General features: G+C 46.4%; 1 protein-coding gene across 2 annotated transcripts in view; it reads left to right on the forward strand.

The window, feature by feature from the left end:
• PKN1 (protein kinase N1) overlaps positions 1-6100 on the forward strand; it is a 28325-nt gene extending 22225 nt beyond the window's left edge. For both annotated transcript variants that reach the window (XM_033139683.1, XM_033139684.1), the window contains exons 17-22: positions 170-232; positions 547-623; positions 1774-1916; positions 2492-2599; positions 2930-3010; positions 5458-6100. In XM_033139683.1, the coding sequence (XP_032995574.1) occupies positions 170-232; positions 547-623; positions 1774-1916; positions 2492-2599; positions 2930-3010; positions 5458-5661 (676 nt within the window). In that variant the 3' untranslated portion in view covers positions 5662-6100. The remainder of the gene's footprint in view (positions 1-169; positions 233-546; positions 624-1773; positions 1917-2491; positions 2600-2929; positions 3011-5457) is intronic.
• Positions 6101-14407: the final 8307 nt, after the last annotated feature.

Here is a 14407-nt window from a genome sequence, read left to right on the forward strand (position 1 = left end):
GAGCCGATTAGGCAGGGATGCAGTGGGTGGCGAGTCTGGCTTTCCAGCCCGATTTACTTTGCCTGTTCCTGCACACTTCTCTTCTTGAAGCCTTTATACAGTTAGTTAGACATTACTGACTAACCAGAGAAGGGCTGGTCATGGTCTCTCCCTCTCTTGCCTTCTGTAGGTTTTATGCTGCTTGCGTTGTGCTGGGGCTGCAATTTCTTCACGACCACAAAATTGTATACAGGTAGGTAACGCCATGTGGGCCGCCATCCTGGTAAATTCCTCCCCTCCCAGAGTCTCTTCTACACTCTTCTGTGTTGTCTTTTTGCTCTGTGCTGCTTGATATGTGTTATAGCATAGCAGGGTGTTGTTCATCTGCCTATGCACGGTGGGATAATCGTGGTGTCTCCTGCCAAACAAAGAGCTGTGGAATATGATACAGGATTCCTGTGTTACAGTGCAACTTCAGTTAACCCTTTAGCTCCTTTCAGTGAGGTTAGCTAATAGTTTCTGCAGAACGCAGTGGTTCTATCTGCCTAAAATTCTCTTGCCCTGCAGGGATCTGAAGCTGGATAACTTACTGCTGGACACAGAGGGTTTTGTGAAGATTGCAGACTTCGGCCTCTGCAAAGAAGGTGATTGTCTGGGGTGAGATGGATACCTCCATGGTAGGCATAGGATCCTCTAAATTGGGGGTAGTGAACCCACAGCCTGCAGGCTGTAAGATATTTTAATGGCCATAGAGACTATTCTCCACCCCACCCCCCCACCCGACATTTGACATTTTCAGGATTTTCCAGAATTTGTTAAAGCACTCCACCCCCCCACCCCCCGAATTTTGCAGATTTACCTTGTGGCCTTTCTTGGATGCACAGTTATTGCACTTAATTATTTCTTAAGTCTTTGCGGTCCTTAAACATCACTAAAACTCCTTAGACAGAGTGATTCTGCAGCTCTCAGTAACTTTTGTCTCAGGCACTTCCTGTAGCTTCACGCTGACACCTAATGAAGAGATATAATCTCTGCTATCGATCTCGAGAGCAGCCAAAGCTTGAAGCTGCAGAATGCATGTCTTTTCATTGGTGCCAAGCTGCAGGAAGTGCAATAGCACTTCTTCCCTCGCCCCCTGCATTTATTCCCCTTTTTATAGTATACTGGGGGGTGGGGAGAGATACATTTGGATCTGACAGTCTGTCCCCCCTTCAACTGAGTGTGTGTGTGTGTGTGTGTGCCTGCTTTGTTTTGTGTGTGTGTGTGCGCGCACACACCCAAACTCACTCTGTGTGTGTGCATAGATGTGTGCAGGCTGCTTTTCATCTTCTCTCTCCACCCCCGAGACTGTATGCACTATGTGCTCCACGGGTGTGCACATGCGTCCGAATGTGTGTGCATGCCGGCATGCAGCCCTTGGCCCTCAACCTGAAAAATGTTGATCACTCCTGCTCTAAATCAAAATGCAAACCAAGTACAGCCTTGTAGAAATGATGCCAGACTAAAACAACTGCCCTGGTAGGCACTAAACTAATCTACAATGATCCCCAAAAGACCTGGATGGTGGGGAGCATGCAGAGGGGAGGAATGGTCTGTTTTGCTTAAGCTTTCTTAGCCCAGTTCCCCACTGTAATGTGAAATCCAACAAACCCTGAAGGAGAATGTGCTTCATCTATCCCTTATTTCAAAGTCCCCCTCGAATGTTTCCAGATGTTTGTCCCTCCATGGCAGGCACTTTGCAGAGGGCTGTTGGTGGGGGAACGTGTTAATAACCACTTTCTTTTGCTCTGCCAGGGATGGGCTATGCTGACCGCACCAGCACCTTCTGCGGGACTCCAGAGTTCTTGGCTCCTGAGGTGTTGACAGACACATCATACACAAGAGCCGTCGACTGGTGGGGCTTAGGGGTCCTTATCTATGAGATGCTTGTAGGGGAGGTGAGTCCCACCTGTTTGACTGTGGGAAACAGTGAGTTGAGTGCTAGTTTGCAAAGAATGGATTTTATTATTGGCAATGAAGCATAGGGTGTGTGTGTGTGTGTACGTGTGTGTAGGTTTGGGGGCAGAGAGGTTGGAGAGAGAGAGAGAGATTGAGAGTGCAGAAGAACTTGGATGTTTTGAGTGACATATGACCATTGGCCCATCTTGCTCAGTAATTGCCACGGCTCCCTGGGAGTCTCTCCAAGTCCCACCTGGCTAGGTCAAGCATTTAAACCATTGCAAAGCAAGATATTCTCCCACTGAACTGCAGCCGTTCCCAAGGCCTCATTCTCCACAAGAGCATAGGAAGAGCAAGGTTGGAAGTTCTGTGGGCTAGCACTGACTTGAGAAGAGCTTCCTATACAAGGCCATGTGAGCCACCCAGGTGTTTTATTCTCACTGGGGCATGGGTGGTGGTCCAGCACAGATGAAAGCGAGGGTGTCCTGGAGTTCATCCTAAGGGATGCCCAGAGGACCAGATCATCATCAATGATGTCCTTCATCCACTGATCCTGCCTCGATTGACTTTGTAGTCCCCATTCCCTGGAGACGACGAAGAGGAAGTATTTGACAGCATCGTCAATGACGAGGTGCGCTACCCCCGTTTCCTTTCCACGGAGGCCATCGGCATCATGCGCCGGGTGAGTCTAGGGGCTTTCCCCCCAGTCTGGGCTGGAGGCTTGCCAGAGTCAAATAGGGTTGGGAGTGGGGGTGGTTCCTACTTAAGGGAGTGTAGGCTGAAGAGAACAAGGGGAGGGTTTGGGGGCCTTGAGCACAGTGGAGCACCATTCTTTGCAAATTCTTTCAACCCACCCCAGGCCTGAGTATGGGCTGAAGATGAGCCAAACACTCTCCTCTGTCACCCCAGGCTTTGGGAGGGACTGTGGAGGGTAGGAATGGGTTAACAGCAGCTTTGCTTGCTCACAGGGAAGCCTGGTGCTGATGATCTCTCTCTTTCTCTCTCCACTCAGCTGTTGCGGCGAAACCCAGAACGTCGCTTGGGCTCTAGTGAGCGAGATGCTGAGGACGTGAAGAAGCAGCCATTCTTCAGGGTCAGTTTCTGTCTGTCTTTCTGCTTCTCCCAGATTCTTCCTTCAGGGTAATGCTGAGAGAGCCTCTGCCCCAGCTTCCTGGCATCTAAATGCACCCACTGTGGGCCTGGCCTTCATTGGGACTATGTGGCAGCCTAATATTACAGCTGGGATGGTGCTTTTGTGATTACAGTAGAACCCCAGGTTACGCACGCGATCCGTCCCGGGTTGCCATGCATAACGTGTGCGTGCGTATCCTGAACACACGAAAAAACCCCAAAAAACTGGAAGTAGCGCTATTTGAGCGCTTTGCGCATGCGCGAAGTGCGCAGAAGCGTTCTGTGCATTCCGGTTTTGCGCATGCTCCGAAAATGCTTCCAGGTTGTGGACTCAAACATCCGCAACCCAGGGTGTGCGTAACCTGGGGTTCCACTGTACCCCACTTCTTCCAGAGGAGCAACCGTGTTAATCTGTCACAGAAAAAGAGTTGTGGGTCCTTTTCTGAAAGGCTCAAGCAAATTTATTGTGGAGTTTTCATGGACCAGAGTCTTGCCTCCATGCATCTGATGAAGATCACTCCAGTCCTCAAAAGCTGTGATAAACATGTTTGTCTTTCTCTTGTGTTTGTGGTGACCTTGTCTTTGTCCCCAAGACTCAAGTCTGGCTCTTGTCATGTTAGAGCTGTAAAGGATTATGGATACATTATCCCATTATGTGAAACACTCAAAACACATGCTGTGTTTAAAAAAAAAAAAAAAAACCAGCATTGTTAGCTAGCGGTTTTCCTGTATCAAACCTGTACCAGGGAAGTAGCTGCTGCTTTCTCTGTGCACACAATGGCATTCCCTAGTGGTGTGCAATGGAGCAGCATGGAACAGGCACCATTTGGAAAGAGTGCCCCAGGCCTCATCTGCATTGTACATTTAAAGCAGTATCGTGCCACTTTTTTCTTTCTTTACAAAGTTGTTATTGTACTTCACCAGATCTTAACCTATTACAAGTCTTCAATCCAGTTGTAGAAGGGAGATGCATTTTTATTTTTCCAGTCCATTAGTATCAGTCTTTTTGCCGTGGTAAGGGCACGGAAAGTACACTCATATTGTCCTTTTGTAAGGTTCCATGTGCTGGGCATATAATTCAAAAGGATATTTTGCTCTGTAAATGTAAGGCTGTTCTGTACAGTTCTGTTGATAGTTTCAGTTACCTTCTGCCAAAAATCTTTCAATATAGGACGCTAAAAAAATATGTTTTAGAGAAGCATTATCCCTATTGAATCTCCAGCAGTTAGATACCTTAGGTAGCCCTTTTTTAAACAAACGTAATGGGGTCAAGTATATTCTAAATAATATTTTTTGTTGTATGAGCCTCAATTTAAGGTCCAGAGACACCCTTTTTTATAGCACTTAAAACAGTTTTCCACTGTGTGGTTGAAACTGAGATATCTCATTCTTTATTCCATTCCCCCCTCAATCCCTGTACAGTGGTACCTCGGGTTAAGAACTTAATTCGTTCTGGAGGTCCATTCTTAACCTGAAATTGTTTTTAACCTGAAGCACCACTTTAGCTAATGGGGCCTCCCGCTGCTGCTGCGCTGCCACTGCACAATTTCTGTTCTCATCCTGAGGTAAAGTTCTTAACCTGAGGTACTATTTCTGGGTTAGCGGAGTCTGTAACCTGAAGCGTCTGTAACCTGAAGCGTCTGTAACCTGAGGTACCACTGTATATCAAATTGGTTTGCTAGTAACAAAGATTTATATATTTTGATGACTGGGTTTTGTTGTTGCGTATACCTCTTTAAACAGTCTTGGCTCCTAAGGGAGGTGGAGTCTCTTAAGGGTCCTGAGAGTTGCTAGGAGACGCCTCAAAAGATCTACAGTGTGGTGTAGTGGTTAAGAGCGGTAGACTCGTAATCTGGTGAACCGGGTTTGCGTCTCCACTCCTCCGCATGCAGCTGCTTGGGCTAGTCACACTTATTTGAAGTCTCTCAGCCCCACTCACCTCACAGAGTGTTTGTTGTGGGGGAGGAAGGGAAAGGAGAATGTTAGCCGCTTTGAGACTCCTTCGGGTAGTGAAAAGCGGGATATCAAATCCAAACTCCTCCTCTTCTTCTTCTTCTTCTTCTTCTTCTTCTTCTTCTTCTTCTTCTTCTTCTTCTTCTTCTTCTGTTTCCAGAATAGTCCAAAAACCAGTCCCTCTTCCCAGTGAACTCTGGGAATGGTAGCTCTGTGAGGGAAATAGGGGTCACCTAACAGCTCTCAGAACCCTTAACAAACTATAGCTCCCATGATTATTTGGGAATAACCGAAGCAGTATGGTACTGCTTTAAATGTGTGCTGGTCTATATTGCTGCTCCTACTGCATTGTCCGCTGTATCATTCCAGTACCATGCAGCTTCTCTCACAGCCCTCCATGGGATATTTATCAAAAGTCCCTGTTGGTTTTCTCTCTCTCCTCTCTTATCTCCACAGAGCATTGACTGGGAAGCCCTGCTGGCCCGCAAGATCAAGCCACCGTTTGTGCCAGTAGTCAAGGGGCGCGAAGACATCAGCAACTTTGACGAGGAGTTCACAGCCGAAGCGGCTATGCTGACGCCGCCCCGTGAATCGCGGCCCCTCACCCAAAAAGAGCAAGATGCCTTCAAGGACTTTGACTATGTTTCCAATGCCTGCTAGCTCTAGGAGTTGGGGGGCAAGGAGATTCCCACCCTCAAAGGAAAAAAAAACACCACCACTGCCAGCCCTGTATGGGGCAGGGCTCTGCTCCACCAGTGACTCAAGACGCTTGCTAGCCCTGCTGTTAGCTCCGCGAGTGGAGCTGGGACAGCCCAGCAGCACTGCCAACTTCATGGGTGTAGAGTTAATGTTCACCGACATATGCCAGCTCTGAGCCTAGACCGCGAAAGCCCCAGAAGTACTTCTGCACCCTTCAGGACACAGTATCATTCATGCAGACACTTGGACACTGGCTAGCTCTAGGGGAGGGGCAGAGAAAGAGATAGAAAGAAAGACGGCCAAGTCCAATAGAACAGACGCTGTTGGCCCCGAGACTTGGGCAGAGGAGTCTCTGCGATAGCATGTGCTTATCCACTGATTCCCAAACTGCCTGCAAAAATGAGCAGATAGGCTTTCCCCCGAATAGCAATCCATAGGTGTTGCAGCCACAGAAGCCAAAAGGCCTTTTCCCGACCTAACAAATGCCTGTGATTTTTCCCTTCCTTCCTTCCTTCAACAACAACAAAAATCTTCCAAAGATATGGCTTGCCCTTCTGGTGTTTTTGTTGAAACCCAATGTTTTGAACTCCTAACCCAGAAGGGGAAACCTCCTTTGTCCTGTTTTGCACCACCGTCTTGCATCTTTTCTCTAAAATAATGTACTGTAAAGGTTTGGCGGTTCAAACTTCAGTGCTGGGCAAATTCCGCTTGGCTCTATAATGGAACCAGCTCTGAATGTGTAAGCTTTTGGGAGGAAAGCTCGCCTGCTTTGGCCCCCCAGATTCTCTCCAGCTCATAACGTTGGCATATGTGTGCTGACAGCGCAACGCATAGGTGCATTGTTATATCGCCCTTGCTGGGAATTGTAAAATGGTTTCACCTGCCCCAGTGCCAGCCATGGCAGAAATTCAAGCACACACACGTGCCCTGAACAAACTCACCTGAGGCCAAGGGAGGGTTTCAGGTCAAGATACGCAGGGGGTGTGTGTGGGGGAGAGCCTTCTAACGTGCTTGCAAGAAACAGTCAGGATCATTGATTGACCCAGGTAGAGGTGACACTTGCCAAACGAAAGGCTGCTTGGTTGGGTGGGCTTGGTCACGTAGATTACAGCAATCAACGAGAGCTTGTTTCATCATGAAGTAGCAGTTAACATTAAAGAACTTCTGTGCCTACTAAACAGCAGTTGACTTCTGGCACTTCTTCTGCCGACTGCTGGCCGTGCACACTCAAGAGTCCTGTTTAACATACAAAGCCGGAGAGGAACTTCTCAGGAGGAAACAACACTTGATTCATAATACAGCCAAGCATTGCAAGCTAGACAGAATAGTTCACTGAGCCCAGGTAATATTGACTTTCAGCAACATTTATTAATTCAAATCTACCACTTGGAAATCACCATCTCGTCTTAATGTTTTGTTGTTTCCATCACATGTCCCAGCTTTCGCAGCGACATCTGCTAGCTACCATGCTAAGAGAGCGCATCTCACGTAGGAATAGATGATGGTTTGGGAACTCCATCCCCATATTCCACTCCTGGTTTGCTTTTTATTTTGGAGGGCAGCTTTCTAAACAAAAACAAAAAAACCCTCCCATTTTCAGTGCTGACAACATCCTCCTTGCCCTGCTCTGCTAGGGAGAAATTAGCTCACAGAAGGGTGAGTAAGGGGTTCTGCCTGGGCTTGAGCTTTGGCACTTCAGAGATTTGTTGAGAAAGGGGCAATGTGCACCTATAGGGAAGAGTTTGAGAACAGCCCTTGTTGGTGTGAGCGTGGCTGTGCCTGGGCCCCAAGCAAATTCTCTTACGAGTGCAAGAAGTTTGATGGAGGCAACATCTCCCCTTAGCGGTCCTTGATGGAAATATCCTGGGTATAAATGCTGCAGAGTTATGTTGCTCCTTTCTGCAAGGCTGTTTGGCGAAATCTGTCCTGAGTACTATTGGTTCGTTTCCTACGAATGTTCCTGAGATTCATTATATATGGATAGATATTACATATTTTTAAAAGTACTGGCAAACTCTTGCCTGGTGCTGTGAGCTGCATCCAATATAAATGCTCTGTCGCTCATATCACACAACCGCTATGATACCCTTTTATATGTGATCAGTTTGGGATAGCTACTATTACCTGGTTCTCTACTTGGGTTTCTAATGTTGATTAGTAACCCTTCCCCAACCTGGTGCTCTCCCAGTGTTTTGGATCACAACTCGCATTGGCCTCCTCTAATACAGGTTGGCATGGCCTGTTGGCAGTTGTTGTCGGAAAAAACATGGAAGCCATCAGGTTGGGGAAGACAGATTTAGAAGTTTCACTCTGCTCATAAACCTATGTGAAAAGAATGAGGAAACCCACCTTTTTTACTACAGTACTCTCAGCAGTTTCACGTATCAAAGGGTTATTGAGATCACTGAACACAGATTAGTTACCCTTTGAGTATGCATTCTTAAAAAGGCAAATCCCTTTCTGTCTTTTTGGCCAGGAGGCTATAGCAGACATCTCTTCTAGTGTATCAGCACAAGGGCTCAGGGCCTCCTTACGCATTCAGAACAGGGCAGTTTCCTGAACATACTTGCAGCCTCCTACTTACTTTCAGGGGATGTTCGTCTTATTTGCAGTCTTCCCCTATTTCAACTTCAGCTTTTACCAGGCTCATGCAATTCTGTTTTGAGACCGAAACACAGAAGTTGGGGGCTATTTGAAGAAAGAACTGAAGGTCCCGACCCACAGGTGTTGGAGGGAGAGAATTCCAGCTTTGCCTCTTAAAGGGGTACCAAAGGGTTTTGTAAAAGTTGCTGCCGCAGGTGAACTAGGGCCAGGGTTTTGTCTAGCATTTTGTATGGGGAGGAAATTGCCACTTAGTCTCTCCTGAAATGAAGGATATTTGGCTTCTTGAAGCAACTTGGAGTTTGTTTTTTCCTTCATTCTTTTTTGGCCCTTGTGTGTGTATTGGATTCATGCTGGTTGATCTTTCCTTTTAACACAAATTTGAGCCTATTTGTCTTGAATTGCAGTGCAACCTGCTTTAAAGTCAGGGCTTTTTGTTCTGTCCTAGATTTGGGAGGGCTTGCTTTTAAGGCTTACCATATGTGTTTCAGCCTTTACTCTGGAAAGAGAGTAGCAGCTTCTGTTCCCAGATACACTGTTAACTTCCTCTGTGCCTCTTTGCTTGCATTGCCTCTTACATATTTCACAGGGCTATGTCCAAACTTTAGTAGCTGTATGGATTTTGTGCTAGGAGACACCATCATGCTGTGGACTTGAAACTCTGTTTTGCCTACTGAGTCTCCTACTTTACTGTAACTACCTCTGTTGCCTGACCAGAATCTCACTGTGGCCACAAAATGCTGTCTGGATCTTTCACTTCTCTGCTTATATAAAGCTTGAGTTTTAAAGTGTAGACTTAGTCCTTAACATATTGGAGGCTATCTGACCAAAAGCATTGCAAGTGACCAGAGCTCTCCTTCGGGCAAAAGGCAGGACTCAGTTCTGTTTCCAGCCCTTCCATGAATTGGATCCAAAGTCTCTTGGGTTCCGTTCTTAACTCTATAACACTGACTTCCTGTGTAAATTTTGGCAGAAGAGGGGTAGTTAATGTGGCAGTGGGGGGGTGGAGGAGGCTCTGATAGATAGTGTGCAATATTTGGATATGGAGCACCATGATTCCCAAGTCTTAAAACTATAGGCTGGAGAGGGTGTGTGTGTGTGTTGCAGTAAGCACAGATAGCGTGTTCTGCAGTAAAGCAGTGAAACATTGGGGCAGTCTGGATTTTGAGGCTGCGCTAGCAAGCTTCAAATTTGATTCTGGACAACAGACTCCAGCACATTAAAACCTCAGCTTTCATTTTCCTAAAATCAAGTTTCTAATTCTTAATGTCGCAGTTGTGCTCTTGAAAGCATGTCTGTAATGTCTTGCAGAAATCTCAGAAGCCAAAGGAGAAGCGAAAGATTTTTAGTAACCCAGGCTTCGGTTTTCTGCATAGCTCTATTTGCCTGTTCAAAGCAAGTAAATACATGCAAATCTGTGTACTTTGTATGATCTATACAGCTCACAGAATTCAGGTTTACCTTGGTGCAGAATCTTGATTTTAAGCACAGGCTCCAACCACATTGCCCTGGCTTAGTTTACTGTGGAGGGAGACCGAGAGTGCAGCAGGGGCAGAAAGTTCCACGTCCTGTTGCTCGTTAGTGGGGACATTTTGGGGGTGATGGTGGGGAAGTTGAAAGAATGAGTGCAATTCTTCAATGCTGATTCCTCAGGGTCAACTTCCTTCTGATTTTAAACCCTCTTGCCCCCTGCTGGGCTCAACTCTGTGCCCACTTTGTTTGGCTTACTCCACTATAGAGGAGAAATTAAAAGATTGCATCCCATGATGGTTTCCATCTTCAGTCATCCTACCATGCAAGATACGCTCCCAGCAGCCTTTGATTCCTCACTGGGCCTTCAGCACCCTATTACGGTATTCTCGCAAGTAGCATAATCAGATACCAGAACAGTCACTAGCATGCTATCGGGAAGTTGGGAGTTGAGTTGAATGGAAGGGAATCTTGCTGAAGGTGATTGTGTTCACCTTCCAATCTCTGCCTACAAATGTGCTTGATCTGTGTACCTGGTTTATAATGCAAAGGGCCAGCCAGGATGACTTAGAGTCTTGTAGCAGGTGACATTATGGTGATAGGCTAGTGTGCAATTGCTTTATGCTATTGGCCTGTATTTCCTTTCATGTAAACTGTCCTTTTACTATTGGAGTTAACAGAACTAAATCAAACGAGTCTGCCTTTTCCCTACTAGACAATGTTACCTTATTCTAATGGCTGAAGCTAATTGTGTCACTAAGATAACATGGATTGCCAGCTCTGTGGACATTATTCCTCCCAAGGTGGACGGCTTCATCTGCAACCTCTTGCTGGTACAGAATATTTCTCTGTAAAGTGTAGGGAATTAGCTAAAGCAATCAAGCAAAATAGCACACACAGCCATTTCCTGTCACGGGTGGTTAGAAAGCCCCTTTCTCCCATGTGCCTCAGCTAAAGCCCCTCCTTCCCTGTCCACCGCTGTACATCTGTGTGATATTGAAGTTGTCACTTTGAAAAACATTTTCGGACCAATTTCATACCTGCTCACTCTGGTCTTCTTCCTAATGTGCTGTATTCTGTATACAGCTTGAGCTGTAGGATGATGGAAATTCACCGTTAGATTAAACTCATTTGAATCAATGAAGAGGTTGATGCCTAATCTGTAAAGACTTCGTCCATGTTGCAGGTCTACAAATTATTAAGCCCTCCTGCTGTGATACCTCTGCTGCATGGCACACCACATATTTTGGCAGGTATCGGCAATGGGTGTCCAGAAGTTTCTTTGCATCTTCTTTTCCTTTTTGCATATGACTTACTAAAGGAAAAACAAAGAATTTATCAATGGCTTAATGCCCCAGCTAATCCATGCTGGGCCACCATTTGGAGTGAGTCATAAATGGCTTGAACTGGTTGTGTCAAGACAGGAGAGGGCAGAACTTTGCACCTGTAAGAGCTGCATAAGAGGGAATTTCAGCAGGTGTGCTACATCCCTGTTCGCATTTCTTCCTCTGTGCAACTATTAAGGATGTTGGACCACAGTCCTATTTTTCAGCAGCCCTGCTACCTACTTTCCCACCACTGAAGTGAAGCCAAGTTATGTGTGTGAAGCTTTCATCTTCCTGCCTACTTAAAACTCTGCAGGACACTTCCAATAGGCTGGAAGTTGAAAGCTTCAATAACCAGTATCCATACTGTGAAAAGGTTTAGGGGAAAGTAGCATAGCTAGACCACCTTTGTCCTTTATATTTATGCTCTGGGGACCACATGACTGACCTTTTACGTCCCTTATTAGTGTGAGGTGGGTGGAGATCTAGCCACCTTTTGTCATGGAGCCCATTGCAAGAGGTTCTCCCCCCCCCCCCTTTCTTTTATCCTCTTCAGAATCCAGCAAAGGTGAAAAAGTCAGATCTGCCTCTGCTTGCTTTAAGGGAAGATGGTGCTTCTAGACAGGCGCTTAATTCTGCAAAGTGAGTCATTCAGATATCACACGCAGGCCACCGGTAACAGGTTATTTTTAGCATCAGATTTTCTACGGAATTTTTAAACCTTGATTAAGTGAGGGATAAAAATGCAGGCTGGCATTTTGATGCCATTGACAACATATGGATGTTGCGAAAGAAAGAAAGAAAGACTCAACCCTTGAATGCATGAGGAGCATCAATTCCACAGTAAACACCACCTGCCAACACTCTTACTAAAGCTTAATGGGAGAGAGAAAAATGCTGAAGCAGTGAAGAACTAGATTGCACAACTACTACTGTGGCTGCTTACTGAGAAAAGGCAAGCACTTGTTGGGAGTATAGATGTGAGTCCAGATTGGAGCAATTCAACAAGTGTCGCATGGCGTGAACAAAGCTTGACAGCTTTGGTAAGAGGAATGAAAAATCACGAAACCTGTTATTCACTGGGGGTTCTTCAGATAACCCCAGGGTGCCTCCTCATGTGGAGGGGGAATGAAGGGCTTTCTGACAACTCCCCACCACCCATGGCCAGATCCTCTTCTCCTTATCCTGGAGCAGGATGATGCCTTGTCCTCCCCTCCCCCCACCCTAAAAAAGGGCTCTTGACTGGCAATTAACTGTAGCAGGTACTGATGCCACAGAGGCAATGGCAGTCTCATGGCTTTACAGATACGCACATGTAGTAGAAAGTTGCAAGTATAGTGCTCGCTTCGGCAGCACATATACTAGAAAGTTGCAAGTACTTTGAAGTACAGTACAAAGAAAAAGTGGTCAAGCAGCTAAAAAGTATGGAAACGTACAAACACTATCGTACACAATACAGTAGTACCTCTGGTTACGTACTTAATTCATTCCAGAGGTCCGTTCTTAACCTGAAACTGTTCTTAACCTGAAGCACCACTTTAGCTAACGGGGCCTCCCGCTGCCGCTGTGCCGCCAGAGCACAATTTCTGTTCTTATCCTGAAGCAAAGTTCTTAACCTGAAGCGTTATTTCTGGGTTAGCGGAGTATGTAACCTGAAGCCTATGTAACCCGAGGTACCACTGTATATTTCCACACGAGAGCAGTTGCTTGAGGAGTTTTTTGTGCCTGTAAGGATATTCCCCATCACATTTTGCTTCTCTCCCATCATACCCCATAGGACAATTTGCTTTCAAGTTCTAACTCAAGGGTCAGCAAACTTTTTCAGCAGGGGGCCAGTCCACTGTCTCTCAGACCTTGTGGGGGGCCGGACTATTTTTTTTGGGGGGGGGGAGAATTCCTATGCCCCACAAATAACCCAGAGATGCATTTTAAATAAAAGGACACATTCTACTCATGTAAAAACACGCTGATTCCCGGTCTGTCCACAGGCGAGATTTAGAAGGCGATTGGGCTGGAACTGCCCCCGGGCCTTAGTTTGCCTACCCATGTGCTAACTTACAGGAATCCTGCATCTGCTGTGGAAGCAACATCCCAGGAAGGTTGAGTTGTCCCATCGTCAAGCAAGTGTAAGGGAGTACTAGTTCTAGACCAACTTTCCTTCTGCATTCAGATGAGTCATCCTGAATAGTATTAGTATCGAAGCCATAGAAACTGGCATTAGAGCAGTAGCTGTTTTGTGGGGGACGGGGCGGATGGGTGTGGGGGACTCCCTGATCCTGAATGGGGTAACTGTGCCCCTGAAGGACCAAGTGCACAGCCTGGGAGTCATTTTGGACTCACAGCTGTCCATGGAAGCGCAGGTTAATTCTGTGTCCAGGGCAGCTGTCTACCAGTAACATCTGGTACGCAGGCTGAGACCCTACCTGCCCGCATACTGTCTCGTCAGAATGGTGCATGCTCTGGTTATCTCCCGCTTGGACTACTGCAATGCGCTCTATGTGGGGCTACCTTTGAAGGTGACCCAGAAACTGCAATTAATCCAGAATGCGGCAGCTAGATTGGTGACTGGGAGTGGCCGCCGGGATCACATAACACCGGTCCTGAGAGATCTGCATTGGCTCCCAGTACGTTTCCGAGCGCAATTCAAAGTGTTGGTGCTGACCTTTAAAGCCCTAAACGGCCTTGGTCCTGTATACCTGAAAGAGCGTCTCCACCCCCATCATTCAGCCCAGACACTGAGATCCAGCGCCGAGGGCCTTCTGGCAGTTCCCTCATTGTGAGAAGTGAGGTTACAGGGAACCAGGCAGAGGGCCTTCTCGGTAGTGGCACCCACCCTGTGGAACACCCTTCCACCAGATGTCAAGGAAATAAGCAGCTATCCTATTTTTAAAAGACAGCTGAAGGCAGCCCTGTTTAGGGAAGTTTTAATATTTAATGCTGTATTGTTTTTAACACTTGATTGGGAGCCACCCAAAGTGGCTGGGGAAACTCAGCCAGATGGGTGGGGTTTAAATAAATTATTATTATTATTATTATTATTATTATTATTATTATTATTATTATTTAGGACTGCTGCTCATTCTCTGTGATTGGGCAGCATGATGTCCACCCCACTCCTCACCCCAGCCATTCAAAAGGAGAAAGCATGGCATAAGTCTGTATCTTTCCCTGAAAGAAACTTTAGTATTCACAGGTTTGCTGGAAAATGTTGGTTCACTAAATCCCAAAGCGGACTGTGCAAAGACCAAAAGCACATAAGGAAACTGATTACTTGGAGGTTAAAGACAAGGATGGAAAACGTGTCACCTCCT

The sequence above is a fragment of the Lacerta agilis genome, chromosome 2 (assembly GCF_009819535.1).
Source record: "Lacerta agilis isolate rLacAgi1 chromosome 2, rLacAgi1.pri, whole genome shotgun sequence".
Classification (NCBI taxonomy): domain Eukaryota; kingdom Metazoa; phylum Chordata; class Lepidosauria; order Squamata; family Lacertidae; genus Lacerta; species Lacerta agilis.